This window comes from Choloepus didactylus, chromosome 9 (assembly GCF_015220235.1).
Source record: "Choloepus didactylus isolate mChoDid1 chromosome 9, mChoDid1.pri, whole genome shotgun sequence".
Lineage (NCBI taxonomy): Eukaryota > Metazoa > Chordata > Mammalia > Pilosa > Megalonychidae > Choloepus > Choloepus didactylus.
In genome coordinates, this window is record NC_051315.1 from 60,371,416 (window position 1) to 60,385,878 (window position 14,463).

Genomic DNA, 14,463 nt, shown 5'->3' on the forward strand with positions numbered 1-14,463 from the left:
GGACAATGGAATATTTCATAAACTCTACTATTAAGTGTATCCTTAGACCTACCAAGAAAAACAGACGTATTTCTACTCTGCAACTGTTTACTCCCAACAACTTTACTTAATGGCCTATGAATACTTGTATTTTGTGCACGTTTGAAATTTTATTCCAAGGAAATTCATTAGTTGAGGTATCTAACTATAGAGCTACAACCTGGGAATCATTCTCCAGATAAGCAGTTTTCTAAATGGAAAAAAAGGACTCAAATCTTAAGGAAAATGTATACTCTGTAGTCATTTCAAAACTATTACACCACTGACTTAACCATTAAGTTATAAAAATCCTACATATAGAACATTCACAGAAAAAGCCAAATGATTTTAAGATCTTCTATTGCTGCCCAAAATATCAAATAAGCCAACTACATTCGTGGGTTAACTTGTGCTCCACTGCAAATGCTGCTATGGACAATTAAAAAAACCACTAACAAACATTTTAACTAAAATTATAGCCCAAAGTGATCCTTAACATTTTTTTAAATGGAAGTGGAATTTTTCTTATAGATTGATCACTATGAAGCAATCTTAAATACTGAATCTATAATGTATATCGGGAATATGAGTACCAATAAAGAAGAAAGACATACTGTTAATAGGTTAATCTAACTTTTACTATGTTTTGCTATAAAAAAATCTATCAAAACCACCAGATTAGATGAACAGAAAAGGGAATACAATACCTAAAATTACTGATGCCTTTCATAATACAAAAACCCAAGAAAGAAGAGGCATGTGAAATTACTAAATATACCCAATTCTGTAAAAATATCAAGAAATGTTTCAAAGCCCTAGGAAATGTAAAATTAAAACATTCTTGATACAATGTTTCAAAAACTATACTTTCACTAGATCTAAACCTGTAATTTTTGAGGACTCAGTGTAAGTGTGTTCATTTGAAAAAGACTAAACTGATCATCTGATGCTAAAAGGGGCTACTAAAGCTTACCTCAAGGGAACCTACTGCAGATAAAGTCCCGTCACTTGCACAGTCCTTTCAGCTGCCTGCCAGTTGTCTCTGTGGAAGGGAAAGCCTGATGAGTGAGAGCCCTGTGCCACACTCCTCTGAAGTGCCGGAGTGCCTGCAAATAACTGCACAAAACTGTCCACCTATAAATTCCTAGACACTTTCAAATAACACAGGGCTAAAAAAAGATGCCACCTTTGTCCTTTCCTTTCCACTGAACACCAAAACCAAATATCTAAGGCTTACTAAGTTTCAACGGCCTATTGGTATCATCAAGGTGATACATACACACTAACCCTAAGCAGAACAAAAACTAAAATGGATCAGGAAGAATAAGTTAGCAGTGTCAGGAAACACACAAACACACACACATACACATACACACTAAAAAATTTAGTAAGTGACAGGACTCTAAATTCTGAGGAGATAAAATGTAATCTATATCCACAAAAAGTGAAGTTGCAGCATCAACAAATAAATGCTAACACCCAAAGAACTTCTAGTCTAGACATTTAAAAAAGATGTCACTAAATACACCATGCTCAAAATCTGTATCATGGATCCAAATGCCTACTTATAAGATCCCATGTACTTTCTTGGTGGGGTTAATAAGTGGACAGGGGAGGGAGATTCTTTAGACTTTTTAAAATATGAAAAGTGAAAACCAACAGTACAACTCCCACAAGAAATCCTAAAAACGGGAAAAATGTGTACCTATACCACAGAAAGTACAGAAACCCTTACAGGATCAAAGTAGAAGGGAAGTATAACAAGAAATAATAGGAGATTAAGAAACTCGACACATTTCAAAAACCACCAACTCATAGAATTATGAAAGGCTAATAACTTCTATTAAAGATATCTACACCACTAATGTAGGAAGTTCAGCTATGTAATCAAAGAAACTATATTTTCTTTCAAATGCTTAAAACAGCCTTTGGTTTGAATGTTATGTTTCATAAGGAAGAAAAAATACTCCAACAAGAAACTTAAAAAACATTAAGCTTTAGAACAAGGATTGATGAAGGAAAAAACCCCATGTAATTACAAAAAGGCGATTCCAGCTTTTACATTAATAGCACCATATTTAAAAAGAAATGACTTACCTCTAATTCTTTGTCACTTAAAGATCCCAAGCTTCCAAAACTATGATTAGAGCTTTCATTATTTGTTGAGGCCTGTTAAAAAATTTTTTTAAAAAGTAAAAATTAGCAGTAATTTTAAATAAATGTATTATAAAGGTAAACAATCTATCTTCATAAATGAAAACAAAGTATGATTCCATTAAGCCAGGGAGCCATATAAAGTAAAAACAAGAAATACCAAGTTCTTTACACTACAAATATCTTAGAAGATCTTATCAAGTCAATAAAGTACTGCTGTGTTTCAGGAACTGACTTTTGCCAGCTGACTTTTGGAACACCAAATTCAAGAGCAAAGGAACTGGACCACCTGTTAGCATAAGGTCCCTAAAATTATTACCCAATGTATAAAACCAATGCTTCCTTTAACTGAAAATTATTTGTGCTCCTCAATTCTCTTGACAATTTTGTCAAATTCCAGAATATCCCAAATAACATACCCCTTTGCCTTTCTTCATATTAACAAACTAAGGAGTTCTTGATTTTTTTGTTTCGGCCTAATCTTTTAAGAAAATCTTGTACCATCTTGATCACATTACTTGCTTTGCTCAAGAGTTTCTCCATTTCCTTTATCAAATACATGAACTGTGAAAACAGAAATGAGCCATTGTTGTGTTGGATGATGTCTGATTTGTTTCCAATATACTTAATCATTTTGTTGACTTTTTGGACCATCAATATATTAGATAAATGTCTTTCAGGAATGCTTAGACCAGAGGCTGACAGGCTATGGCATATATGCCAAAGATGACACATGGATTAACCTCCTGTGCAGGCAGGTGAGTTGACATTCCTATGCTTTCCTTTCATTTGTTAAAGGTAGCTGCCAATCCTACTACTAAAAGGTCACAAGCTGGCCTATAATTACCCTTGATAAATTTCCAAACTGATACCTGAGACATAAATTTAAGTAATCAAAATTTATAAAACGTTTACTGTATATAGTACTATGCTGAGTATTGCAAAGGCAGTTTTCAACAAACGACAGCATTTGAACTGATTAAGATTCAACTTGGAGGAAAGTTATAATCTAATTAGGGCAAGACTATCAAACTTGAATCAACACCATCAACAACACTTAAGGAGTGATAAATTAAGAAAGACTTTGGGGCAATGGAGGCTGCTACAAAGTTTCTGAACAGCCCTAAATCCCCAAATTAAGATGTTTAAAACTAAACAGTAAACCAAAAACCAACAGAAAACATTTACAAAAACACTAGGTGACAAGGACTCCCCATGAATACCCCTAAAAGCAAATGGGGGCACATCACCAGCAACTACAACACTTGCATGAGATTATTTTCTGTATGGGAGGAGGCAGACACAGGGTTTGTGACAGATCTGAGAAGAACAGACTCCCAAATCAGCAACAGGTATTCACCAAAATCAGCAGGTCAATTTGAGTACAGAAGCTATAATATCAAGGGTTTGGGCCCTTTCCAATGAAGTGCCAGAAGTCCATAGTGAGGTCTAAAGAGGTTGAAGCAGTTTAGCCTCCACAAACTCTTGAAACTAATCTGTCCCTAACAGGTCCCCACAATGAGGTTAATCTACTGGGTATGGAATCAAAATTGAGACAAAAACTATTATAGAGATAAAGGAAAGAGAATCTCCAGATAAAAAGTGGAGAACTGAGCTCAGGAATCTCCAAAAGCAAATGCCACAGTTTTGAAGAGTGTCCCCCCCCCCTCCCAAAAAAAACAGCACCCCCTCAAAAAAGAACTCTGTGCAAAAAGTGATGCTGAAAGTCCAGGAAAATCAATTTCACATAAAAGTTAGCAACAGAAAATGATATAGGTCAATCTCATAAAGTTATTATAAGAAAAAAGAGAATAGGTACAGAATAACATCCTGAAAATAAAAGCATGCCAGAAACACATACCAACAAAATATATGAAATTGTAACTTACTATTTCAAAATTAACTAAAACAAATTATGAAAATGATTCAGGGCACCAAAGAACATAAAAGAGATTTTTGAAAAACTCAAAAATAAGGTAAGAACTCAGGAAAGCATTAGAAGTAAAAGAAAAGGGGTTTCAAAAATGCAGATTAAACTTGAATGAACTCAAAAGCAACTGTAATGCTTTAAGACAACCAGAAGGTAAAAAGGAGGAACATTTTTGAAATCAAAAGAAATGAGCAGATAAAAAGAATTTGAGAGAAAGCAACTATTGAAGATTAGCAACAAAGATCCAACTTACAAACAATAGAAGTCCTCAGAGAGCACCAAAACAAGATTAAAAAAACCAGTAAAATTATAACTCAAGAAAACTTCCCTGAAAATTAAAAAACAAACAAAAAAAAGAGTTGAAACTACCAATTGAAAGAGCATACTGCACACACAACATCAACCCCAGAAGATCAACATCTAAATTTTCAAATCCATCACTTTATGTCAGAAGAAAATAAAGTAACAAATATTTCAGATATTCAAGAAAAGAAACTATGAGCAAAATATTTTATAACCAGCAAAAACTGATTATAACACACAGATAAACTGGTACCAAAATATAAGAAATCAGGAAATACCCACTACCATGAGCCCTTCCTAAACAATCTACCAGAGAACAAGCCTCAGACAACCAAAATGACTAGTCTCTACCTAAGAACTGATGGCAAGCAATAAATATTAGTTACATGTTGATAAAGATTTAATGAGAAATAAAAGGGAGACTTTGTAATATTTAATGTACTTTTAATGTACTTACAAAGTTCTTACAGTGCAAAATTATAGGGGAATGGAAGATTAAGGAAAGAACACTTTGGTCACTGTGATAGTATATATATATTGTTATTTTCATACTACTTTGTGTGAGATGTAGAATGAGGTAAATAAAAAGGGGGATATCATAATTATATCATCTGACTTATGTCATTCAGAACAAAGATTCTAAGTGTAGAAAGAATATACAGATACAAACAAGAATCTTGTCTAAAACTGAATTGGAAGTATCGATCTAAATTCGTGACATATTTTTTTATCTTAAAAAAATATATATACCCACCTCAATGGTTGCTAACATGACCACAGACATAGGGAACTGGTGGTTTGATGGGTTGAGCCCTCTACCGTAGGTTTTACCCTTGGGAAGACGGTTGCTGCAAAGGAGAGGCTAGGCCTCCCTATAATTGTGCCTAAGAGCCTCCTCCCGAATGCCTCTTTGTTGCTCAGATGTGGCCCTCTCTCTCTACCTAAGCCAACTTGAAAGGTGAAATCACTGCCCTCCTCCCTACGTGGGATCAGACACCCAGGGGAGTGAATCTCCCTGGCAACATGGAATATGACTCCCGGGGAGGAATGTAGACCTGGCATCGTGGGACGGAGAACATCTTCTTGACCAAAAGGGGGATGTGAAAGGAAATGAAACAAGCTTCAGTAGCAGAGAGATTCCAAAAGGAGCTGAGAGGTCACTCTGGTGGGCACTCTTATGCACAATATAGACAACCCTTTTTAGGTTCTAAAGAATTGGGGTAGCTGGTGGTGGATACCTGAAACTATCAAACTACAACCCAGAACCCATGAATCTCGAAGACAATTGTATAAAAATGTAGCTTATGAGGGGTGACAATGGGATTGGGAAAGCCATAAGGACCACACTCCAGTTTGTCTAGTTTATGGATGGATGAGTAGAAAAATAGGGAAAGGAAACAAACAAACAAACAGACAAAGGTACCCAGTGTTCTTTTTTACTTCAATTGCTCTTTTTCACTTTAATTATTATTCTTATTATTTTTGTGTGTGTGCTAATGAAGGTGTCAGGGATTGATTTAGGTGATAAATGTGCAACTATGTAATGGTACCGTGAACAATCGAATGTACGATTTGTTTTGTATGACTGCGTGGTATGTGAATATATCTCAATAAAATGAAGATTAAAAAAAAAATGCACAGAAGCTGAGAGAGTAGCTGCAGATGAGGGACAGTTTGAAGATGGCTGTTGAAAGCAGACTCTTGCTCCAGAGAAGCTAAGAGAGGACAAACACCCCAAGAGCAACTAAGAGTGACATTTTTGAGGAACTGCAGCCTAGCAAGGAACGTCCTGGGAGAAAGCTGTTTTGAAACCAGAACTTTGGAGTAGATGCCAGCCATGTGCCTTCCCAGCTAACAGAGGTTTTCTGGACACCACTGCCCATCCTCCAGTGAAGGTACCCAATTGCTGATGTGTTTACCTTGGACATTTTATGGCCTTTTTATGGTAACTTTGTAACCAAATAAACCCCCTTTATAAAAGCCAAATATATATATATATATATATATATATATATATATATATATATGAATTCCACCACCAGTAATAGCAGAGTACCTCCAACCAAACTAACATTCCCACTCTGAGACCAAAAAAAAAAACAAAACAAAAAAAACAAAACAACTACCCAAAGACACCTGAGTGACCAAAAAGTAGGCAGAAAATACACAGGCATCAACACTTGGAAGAAGGGAATGGAACTGGTAAATGTCTTTGTTTTTATGGACTTTATCTCCAGGAAGGCCCCAGTAAGAGCCACATAAAGCAGCAAAAACATGGATCAAAATCTGTGGCCTTACTGGCTCGAAAAACCAGAGGTCAGAGTTTGGGACTAGTACAGCAGATGGTGAGAACAGATACGCTAGAAAAAAACGAGCCACAGAGGAAGAAACCCCAAATTCTGCATATTAACCCTGCCCACATCTCTGGCTAATCAGTAATCCATGCAAAAGCAGACACTAAGCATTCTGATAAGGCTAAAGGAACTGAACAGAGGTGTCAGCTACTGCCCACTGGGAAGAGACATGGTTTAAATTTCAGTTCAGCCAACACTCACCAGAAGAATACATCAAATAACAGAGTCACTACATTGTATAACACAGAGTGCGTAGGATATGATATAAAATTTCTAGACATATGCAACAAAATGTGACCTATAAGTAAGAGAAAAGACAATCAACAGAGACTGATCACAAAATAACCTAGATATTAGAATTAACAGACAAGGATTTTAAAGCAGCTATTATAACTATGCCCAAGTTCACTAAAGAAAAGAAGCTTATAATAAATTAGCAAATTGGAAATTTCAGCAGAGGAATAAAAACCAAAAATATAACCACATGGAAAGTCTAGAACAGAAAATTCATCATTTCAAGTAAAAAATTCACTAAATGGGCAAAACAGCAAAATGGTGAAAAATGGTACTGAAGAAATATGAAAAGAAATAATTCAAACCAAAGAAGAAGGGAAAATATTGAAATAGTGTCTGCTGAATACTTTTAAGCAGTCTACCACACACGTAAGGTGAAAGGAAAATTCAAGGAGCAGAAAAAAAAATATGAAGAAATGATGGCCAGAAAATTCTAAAATTTGGTGAATAAATGTACAGATTGAAGAAGTTCACTGATCCCCCAAGCAGCGTAAATACAAATAAAAATCAAAGCTCGGTATCTCATAGTCAAACTGCTGAAAACCGAAGATAAAGGAAGATTCTTGAAAGCAGCCAGAGAAAGGTAACACATTACATACATAAGAACAAAAAGGATGTAAGACTGACTGCTGGCTTGTCATCATAAATAAAGGAGGCCGGAAGATTCATTCTCTGGAAATGTTAAGTGAGGAGAAACTCGGGAATGAGACTCATCCCCGGAGGAGAAAAAACAGAAGGGACTAAGGATAAGACTACACACTAAATGAAGAGACCCTTGCACTTTTCCTTTGCTCAATTCTAGAAATTTAACAAGCAAATTTATATCACACAGGCAGCAGATTGTAGACTTTCTCTCTGAGGAAACAGATCACCTCAAGAGAAGTAAATCCTTAAAAGAAACAAGTCCTTGATCGAAGATGGCGACTGTGGAACCACAAACCACCCCTACTCCTAATCTCCCACCTACGGAAGAAGAGAAAACAAATCTAAACAGGAAGTTGCTAACCCAGAACATCATATTAAGCATCCACTACAGAACAGATGGGCACTTTGTTTTTTTAAAAATGATAAAAGTAAAAGTTGGCAAGCAAACCTTCAATTGATCTCTAAGTCTGATACTGTTGAAGACTTTTGGGCTCTGTACAACCATATCCAGTTGTCTAGTAATTTAATGCCTGGCGGTGACTACTCAATTTTTAAGGATGGTATTGAGCCTATGACGATGAAAAAAAACAAACGAGGGGGACAATGGCTAATTACATTGAACAAGCAGCAGAAGAAGTGACCTCAATCACTTTTGCCTAGAGACACTTCTTTGCCGTACTGGAGAATCTTTTGATGCCTATAATGACGATGTATGCGGAGCCATTGTTAATGTTAGAACTAAAGGTGGTAAGATAGCAATATGGACTAAAGAATATGAAAACAGAAGCTGTTGGACATATAGAGAGGGTACACAAGGAAAGGTGAGGACTTCCTCCAAAGATAGTGATTGGTTATCAGTCCCATGCAGACACAGCTACTAAGAATGGCTCCACCACTAACAGGTTTGTTGTTTAGAGTATTCTCATAGGGGACTGACTGCTTCAAGCAATCAAGATTTGGGGCTGAACCAAAGCCTCTTCAAAAGCAGGGCGGATTGCATTTAAATTTCATTTCCATTTAAATGTGCTAAGATATAAGAGAAGTCTCATTCACCTTTGTCTTGTACTTCTGTGTTCATATATTATTATTATTATCATCATCATTTTTAATTTTGGCTAGCGTATCCACTATCCCAATCAAAGAATTACAGTACACATCGTCCCAAGAATGCCTCATTGGGTTCCTGGCCCACTTTGCAATAGCTTAGCAGAATTACCATTACAAACACATTTACCCATCCACAATATTCAAATAAAGAACTTGCATTTCTATACCTTAAAGGAAAAAAAATTCTATGTTCCATTTTATGCAGGGGCATATTTTGCTGGTTTGAAAGAATATGATGCATATAGTTTTCTAACAATTTTCTTTGTTTCTTTTTACAGCATTGTCTTTGTTGTCCTCTTGCTAGAGACTGCTACACTTTGTTTCCCTACTTGATAACATTAGTGATTCTGATTTCAGTGATTCATTTTGTTTCTGTTCTTTTCTTCATGTAACATTGGTGAAGGATCCTGGAACATGACACAAAGGTGGAATAAACATTAATTTGTGAATTTTTTGGTAATTTTTTGTGTGTTTGTGACTACAAACTTTGCTACAAATTTATGCATTTCATTCAAATCAGTGATCTATGCTTGTGTGATTTCCTAAACATTATTGTGGATTTTTAAAAATGTTACATCTTAATTACATTCCTAACTAGAATTAGAATGCCTGGTTTTGTATCTTTATGCTGTAGTTTAACACTTTGTATTACTCAGGTTATTCTGCTTTGGTCAAAAATGGATCAAGTAGAGAAGTGGTATCATTCATATTAAGACACTGTACAAAACTGCAAATAAAATGTGTACAGTGAAATGTCTTTCAGACAACTAGGTTAGTCTTTTTATTTCTCCATCTCTATAAAAGGAATATGTACCTCTTATTGCAGGGCAGTCTCTATTGTGTCTTCTCTTGGAGTGTTTTCCATGTGAACAGCATTAAGTTTGCAGTACTAGTTTGATTATTATGCTTGTTAAAATTTTAAATAAATTGAATAGGTAGCATCATATACATGGCATTAAATTGACGTGGTCACCTTTGTCTTATAAATTAAGGCACAGTCGTTCAGTCTAGGTAAATAATGTAGTACTCTTAATATGTTAAAACTTCAAAGAATTGGGCTCTTGATCTATCACCATTTAATTGGCAATGACAGCAGTTGAAAAATGGGTTGCTGAATTGAGATAATATGTGTCAAAATGACAGCACAGGGAAAGAATGGAGGTGGTGGAGGCATATGCGTTAAGAATTGACTTAATGTTGCTGTCTAACAGTATAGGATAAACAGGTTGGAAGACTGAGATTCATATGGGTAAATTGGCTTAGTATGGTTTTATGTAAGCTTGATAACTTGACCTACTTTTATAGACGTCATTTGAAAACAAATGAGCAATTTTTGTCTATAATACATAATTGTATATTCCAGTTCCTATGAAATGAAAAATGGCTATCATAGAAAAATGTTGGTAAGCTGAACTATAGGTAGCAGGATAAAAATCATTGGTTGAGAGGAAATTTGTCTTTGAATGTTATGAACTGATCATTTTAAATCTTATAAACTTTTCCAAGATCCTGTATAAAATAAACATGAAATTAATGTTTAAAAAAAAAGAAATATCAGGTCATCCTACTATAAACTCATCAGTCAGTAAGTCCTGCCTATTTACACAGCTTACAGTAAGTGTTTAAGTGCACAGAACAACACCCAAGTATCACCATGAGAATCTAAAGAAATACAAACAAAAAGTAAAAAGGAACTCATATGGGACAATTCAGGGAGAAGGAAAAAAACATTCACACATGAACATAAAACTATTACTAATATACAAATAACAGCAAACTACATAAGGGAAACATTTAGAGAACAAACAAAAGCTTCTGGAAATTAAAAAATGATAGCTAAAATTGAAGGCAAAACACACACACACACACACACACACACACACACACACACGCACACCAGATGGATTCAAGGATAAAGTTGAAGAAAACTTCCAAAACATTTCCCAAAAAGACACCTTTTGGAAGAAAAAGGATTATCAGTAAATCAGTCCTGAGGTCCTGGCCCAAATAATGAGAGTACCAGAAGAAAGAACGAGAAAACAGAGGAGATGAAATTATCAAAGAAATAATTAAAGAAACTTTTCCAGAACTGGAAAGCATGAGCCTGGATTGAAAGGGGCACGTTTCTGAACAAAGCACAATGGTTCAAAGATAACCACACCAAAGCACATTACCATGCAATTTTTTAAATGCCCAGGATGAAGAGATCACTAAAGCTTCCAGAGTAGAACAGGTCACTTACAAAGGATCAGGAATCAGAATGGCAAAATGGACTGCTCAACTGTAATACCAGAAGCTAGAAGGCAATGGAACAATGCCTTCAAAATTCTAAGAAAATTATTTCCAACCTAGAATTCTATAACTAGCCAAACTAACAACCAAGTGGGAAAAGGTTAAAAAATTTACTACCCATACACCTTTCCTCAGGAAGTGAGGAATAACAAACGAATAAACCAAGAAGAGAAAGATTGGGATACAGGAAACAGGAGGAGCTCAAACACACAAAAGATACAAAGGGAACTTCCATGATGATCAGGAAGGGAGATTCCAGAATGTGGGATATCCAACAGACTGAGAGAGCAAGTAGCCTAGATACAAAAAGAATGAAGGACTTCAGGGAGGATGTATCCAAGGGAAAAAAAAGAGTAAGTAATATGTATTTAAAAATAATGAAGAAGAGATTTATACACCTTTGCTGAAGAATATGTGGATAAATGTACAGAAAACTAAAAAATGGAAAATAAGGCAACTATTCTAGGGAAAATAAACATTTTACAAAAGAAGAAATGTAAACATAGACTTGTATATGGCTCAGTTGTGAATATTACATAGTTATAATATAAACATTGAAATACTTATCTAACCAAAAGGTGCGATATATCTAAATCAAGATGGGGACATGGAAGTGTGAGTATTTCTGAAGGAGTATGAGGTTAGATTAGACCATTTAAAAGAGTTGACTTGTCATTTTCTATAATACGAGGTCAATAAATACCTAAAAAAAAAAGGAAAAAAAAACCCTATAAAAATCTTAATTAGAAATACAGACAAAAGTAAGCCAAAACAAAACATATATAAAATATAAAAAGCTCTGAGTGAGAGGGGCTGCTTCTGGGATGCTTGGATCTGGGGCTGAAAAGAGTAGGATAAGATTCTACTCTTTTGGTTTTTCTTTTTTCTTTTTTTTTAATTTTTAATTTTGAAACAATTTCAAACTCAAAGGACAGTTGCAAAAATAATACAAAACCCACAGAGAGAACTCCAACATACCTCCCACCTAGATACCCAAATCCACCAACTTTTAAACATTTTGCCACATTTGCCATTCTCTCCTCCCTCCTTATCTGGCTTTTTATTTATCTATTTTCTAACCATGTAAGTGGGTTCTACACATCAAGCTCCTTGAACTCTTAAAACTTCCATGTTCATTTTCTGAGAACAAAGGCATTCACTTATCAAGTTCAATAAAACTGAACACATATAAAGTTTACAGTCTATGTTCCAGTTTTATCATATGTCCTAATAATGTCATTTTGGTACTTTACCCCTCCATTATTAGTTCCAGTCCAGGATCATGAATGATTTAATTGTCATTGTCTCTTTAGTTACCTTCTTTAAAAAAACTGTGGAAACATATATAAAACATAACTTTCCTCATCTCAACCACACCCAAGCATACCATTCAGGGGAATTATATTCACAATGTTACACTATCCTTACCACCACCCATTACCAGAATTTTCCCATCACCTCAAAGAGATACTGTACACCCATTATGCATTAATTCCCCATTTCCCTCCCCCCTGATCCCTGGTAATTGGTACTCTACTTTCTGTCTCTATAAATGTGCATATACTAGCTATTTCATGCAAGTAGAGCTTTGCACTTAAATCACTCAACATGGTATCTTCAAGGTTCACTCACATAGTAGCATGTATCAGAACTGTGTTCCTTTTTAAGGCTGAGTAATATTCCACTGTGTGTATACCACATTTTGCTATCCATTCATCCGCTGATGGACACTTGGGTTGCTTCCACCTCTTGGCTATGGTGAATAATGTTACCATGAACATTAGTGTACAAATATCTGTTTGAGCCTCTTCTTTTAGGGACTCATAGCCAGAATATATATAAAAATTCCTACAAATCAAGAAACAAACCATATTCATAGTTTCAAAAACCAGATAGTTCTACAAGACCTGTAACAAAAATCAGTAGAACCTATACGCCAGCAATGAACAATCAGAAAAAGATATATCAAGAAAATTCCATTTATAACGGCAACTATAAGAATAAAATATCTAGAAATAAATTTAACCAAGAAGGTAAAGGACTTGTAGGTGGAAAACTGCTAATTACTATAAAAAGACATTAAAAAAAGAAAACATAGGGAAATATCTTAAGGACCTTGTATTAAAACAATGGATTCTTAGACTTAACACTAAAAGCACAGGCAACAAGACAGATAATTGGGACTTTATCAAAATTTAAAACGTTTGTGCATCAAAAGACATTATCAAGAAAGTGATATAGAGTCATTTTTCCCCATAAAGATATTCAACTAACTGAACACTATTTATTAAGAAATCACTTTTCCCCCCCACTATACCACAGTGACACCTTTGTCACATATCAAGCTGCTATGTGTGGTAGTTTGAAACCTGTTAGGTATCCCAGAAAAGGTCATGTTCTCGTAATCCATTCCTGTGGGTACAGAACAATTGTTGGTGGGACCTTTTGAGTAGGTTATTCCAATTGAGATGTGACCCACCTCATTCAAGATGGGTCTTAATCCTCTTACTGGAGTCCCTTCAAAGAGGATAAAACACATACAGAGACTAAGAGATGAAATTAAGAGAAGCTCAAGGAAAAGAGCTCCAGAGAAGCTGAGACAAGGACACACCCACAGAAGCTGAGAGAGGAAGACACTGAAGCCAGAAGCTGAAGCAATGCAACCAGGGAGAGAAGGACCAGCAGATGTCGCCATGTGCCTTGCTATATGACAGAGGAGCCCCAGCTTGCCAGCAACAGGTCTTCAGAGAAGGTATTGTCCTGTTGATGCCTTAATTGGGACATTTTCACGGCCTTAGAACTGTAAGCTTGTAATCTAATAAATCCCCATTGTTAAAAGCCAGCCCATTTCTGGTATATTGCATTCTGGCAGCTTTACCAAACCAAAACACTATGTATGGATGTGTCTACTGCTGGACCTTATTCTGTTCCACTGGTCTATTCTTCTATTCTTGTGTTAATACCACATTAACTTAATGACTAAAACTACAATAAATCTTGATATTTGATAGTGTAATTCCCCCAATTTGTTGTTTAAGATTGGACTTGGCCAATCCTAGCCTCTGCATTTCTGTATAAAGTTTGGAATCAGCTTATTCATGTTTACCTCAAAAAAAAATTATCTTGGGATTTTAAATGGGCTTACACAAAATCTACAGGTCAATTTAGGAAGAAGTGATAGCTTCATGGAGTGTTCCAATCCATGAATATTGCATGTCTCTCATTTATTTAGACCTCTTTTATTTTTTTCAATAATGTTTTACATATTTCACTGTAGACATCTCTAAGTATCTCTTGCCAGATTTGTGTTTTAAGCATTTTATATTTTTGATGTTGTAAATGCTATCTTTAAAAAATTTCATTCCC

General features: G+C 35.3%; 1 protein-coding gene and 1 pseudogene across 1 annotated transcript in view; one reads left to right on the forward strand and one right to left on the reverse strand.

Annotated features, from left to right (window-relative positions):
• Positions 1-14,463, reverse strand: part of TLK1 (tousled like kinase 1) — a 162,955-nt gene that overhangs the window by 68,784 nt on the left and 79,708 nt on the right. The window contains exon 3 of the mRNA XM_037848811.1: positions 2,116-2,187. Coding sequence (XP_037704739.1) covers positions 2,116-2,187 — 72 coding nt within the window. The remainder of the gene's footprint in view (positions 1-2,115; positions 2,188-14,463) is intronic.
• On the forward strand, positions 7,971-8,613 carry LOC119543921 (annotated as a pseudogene).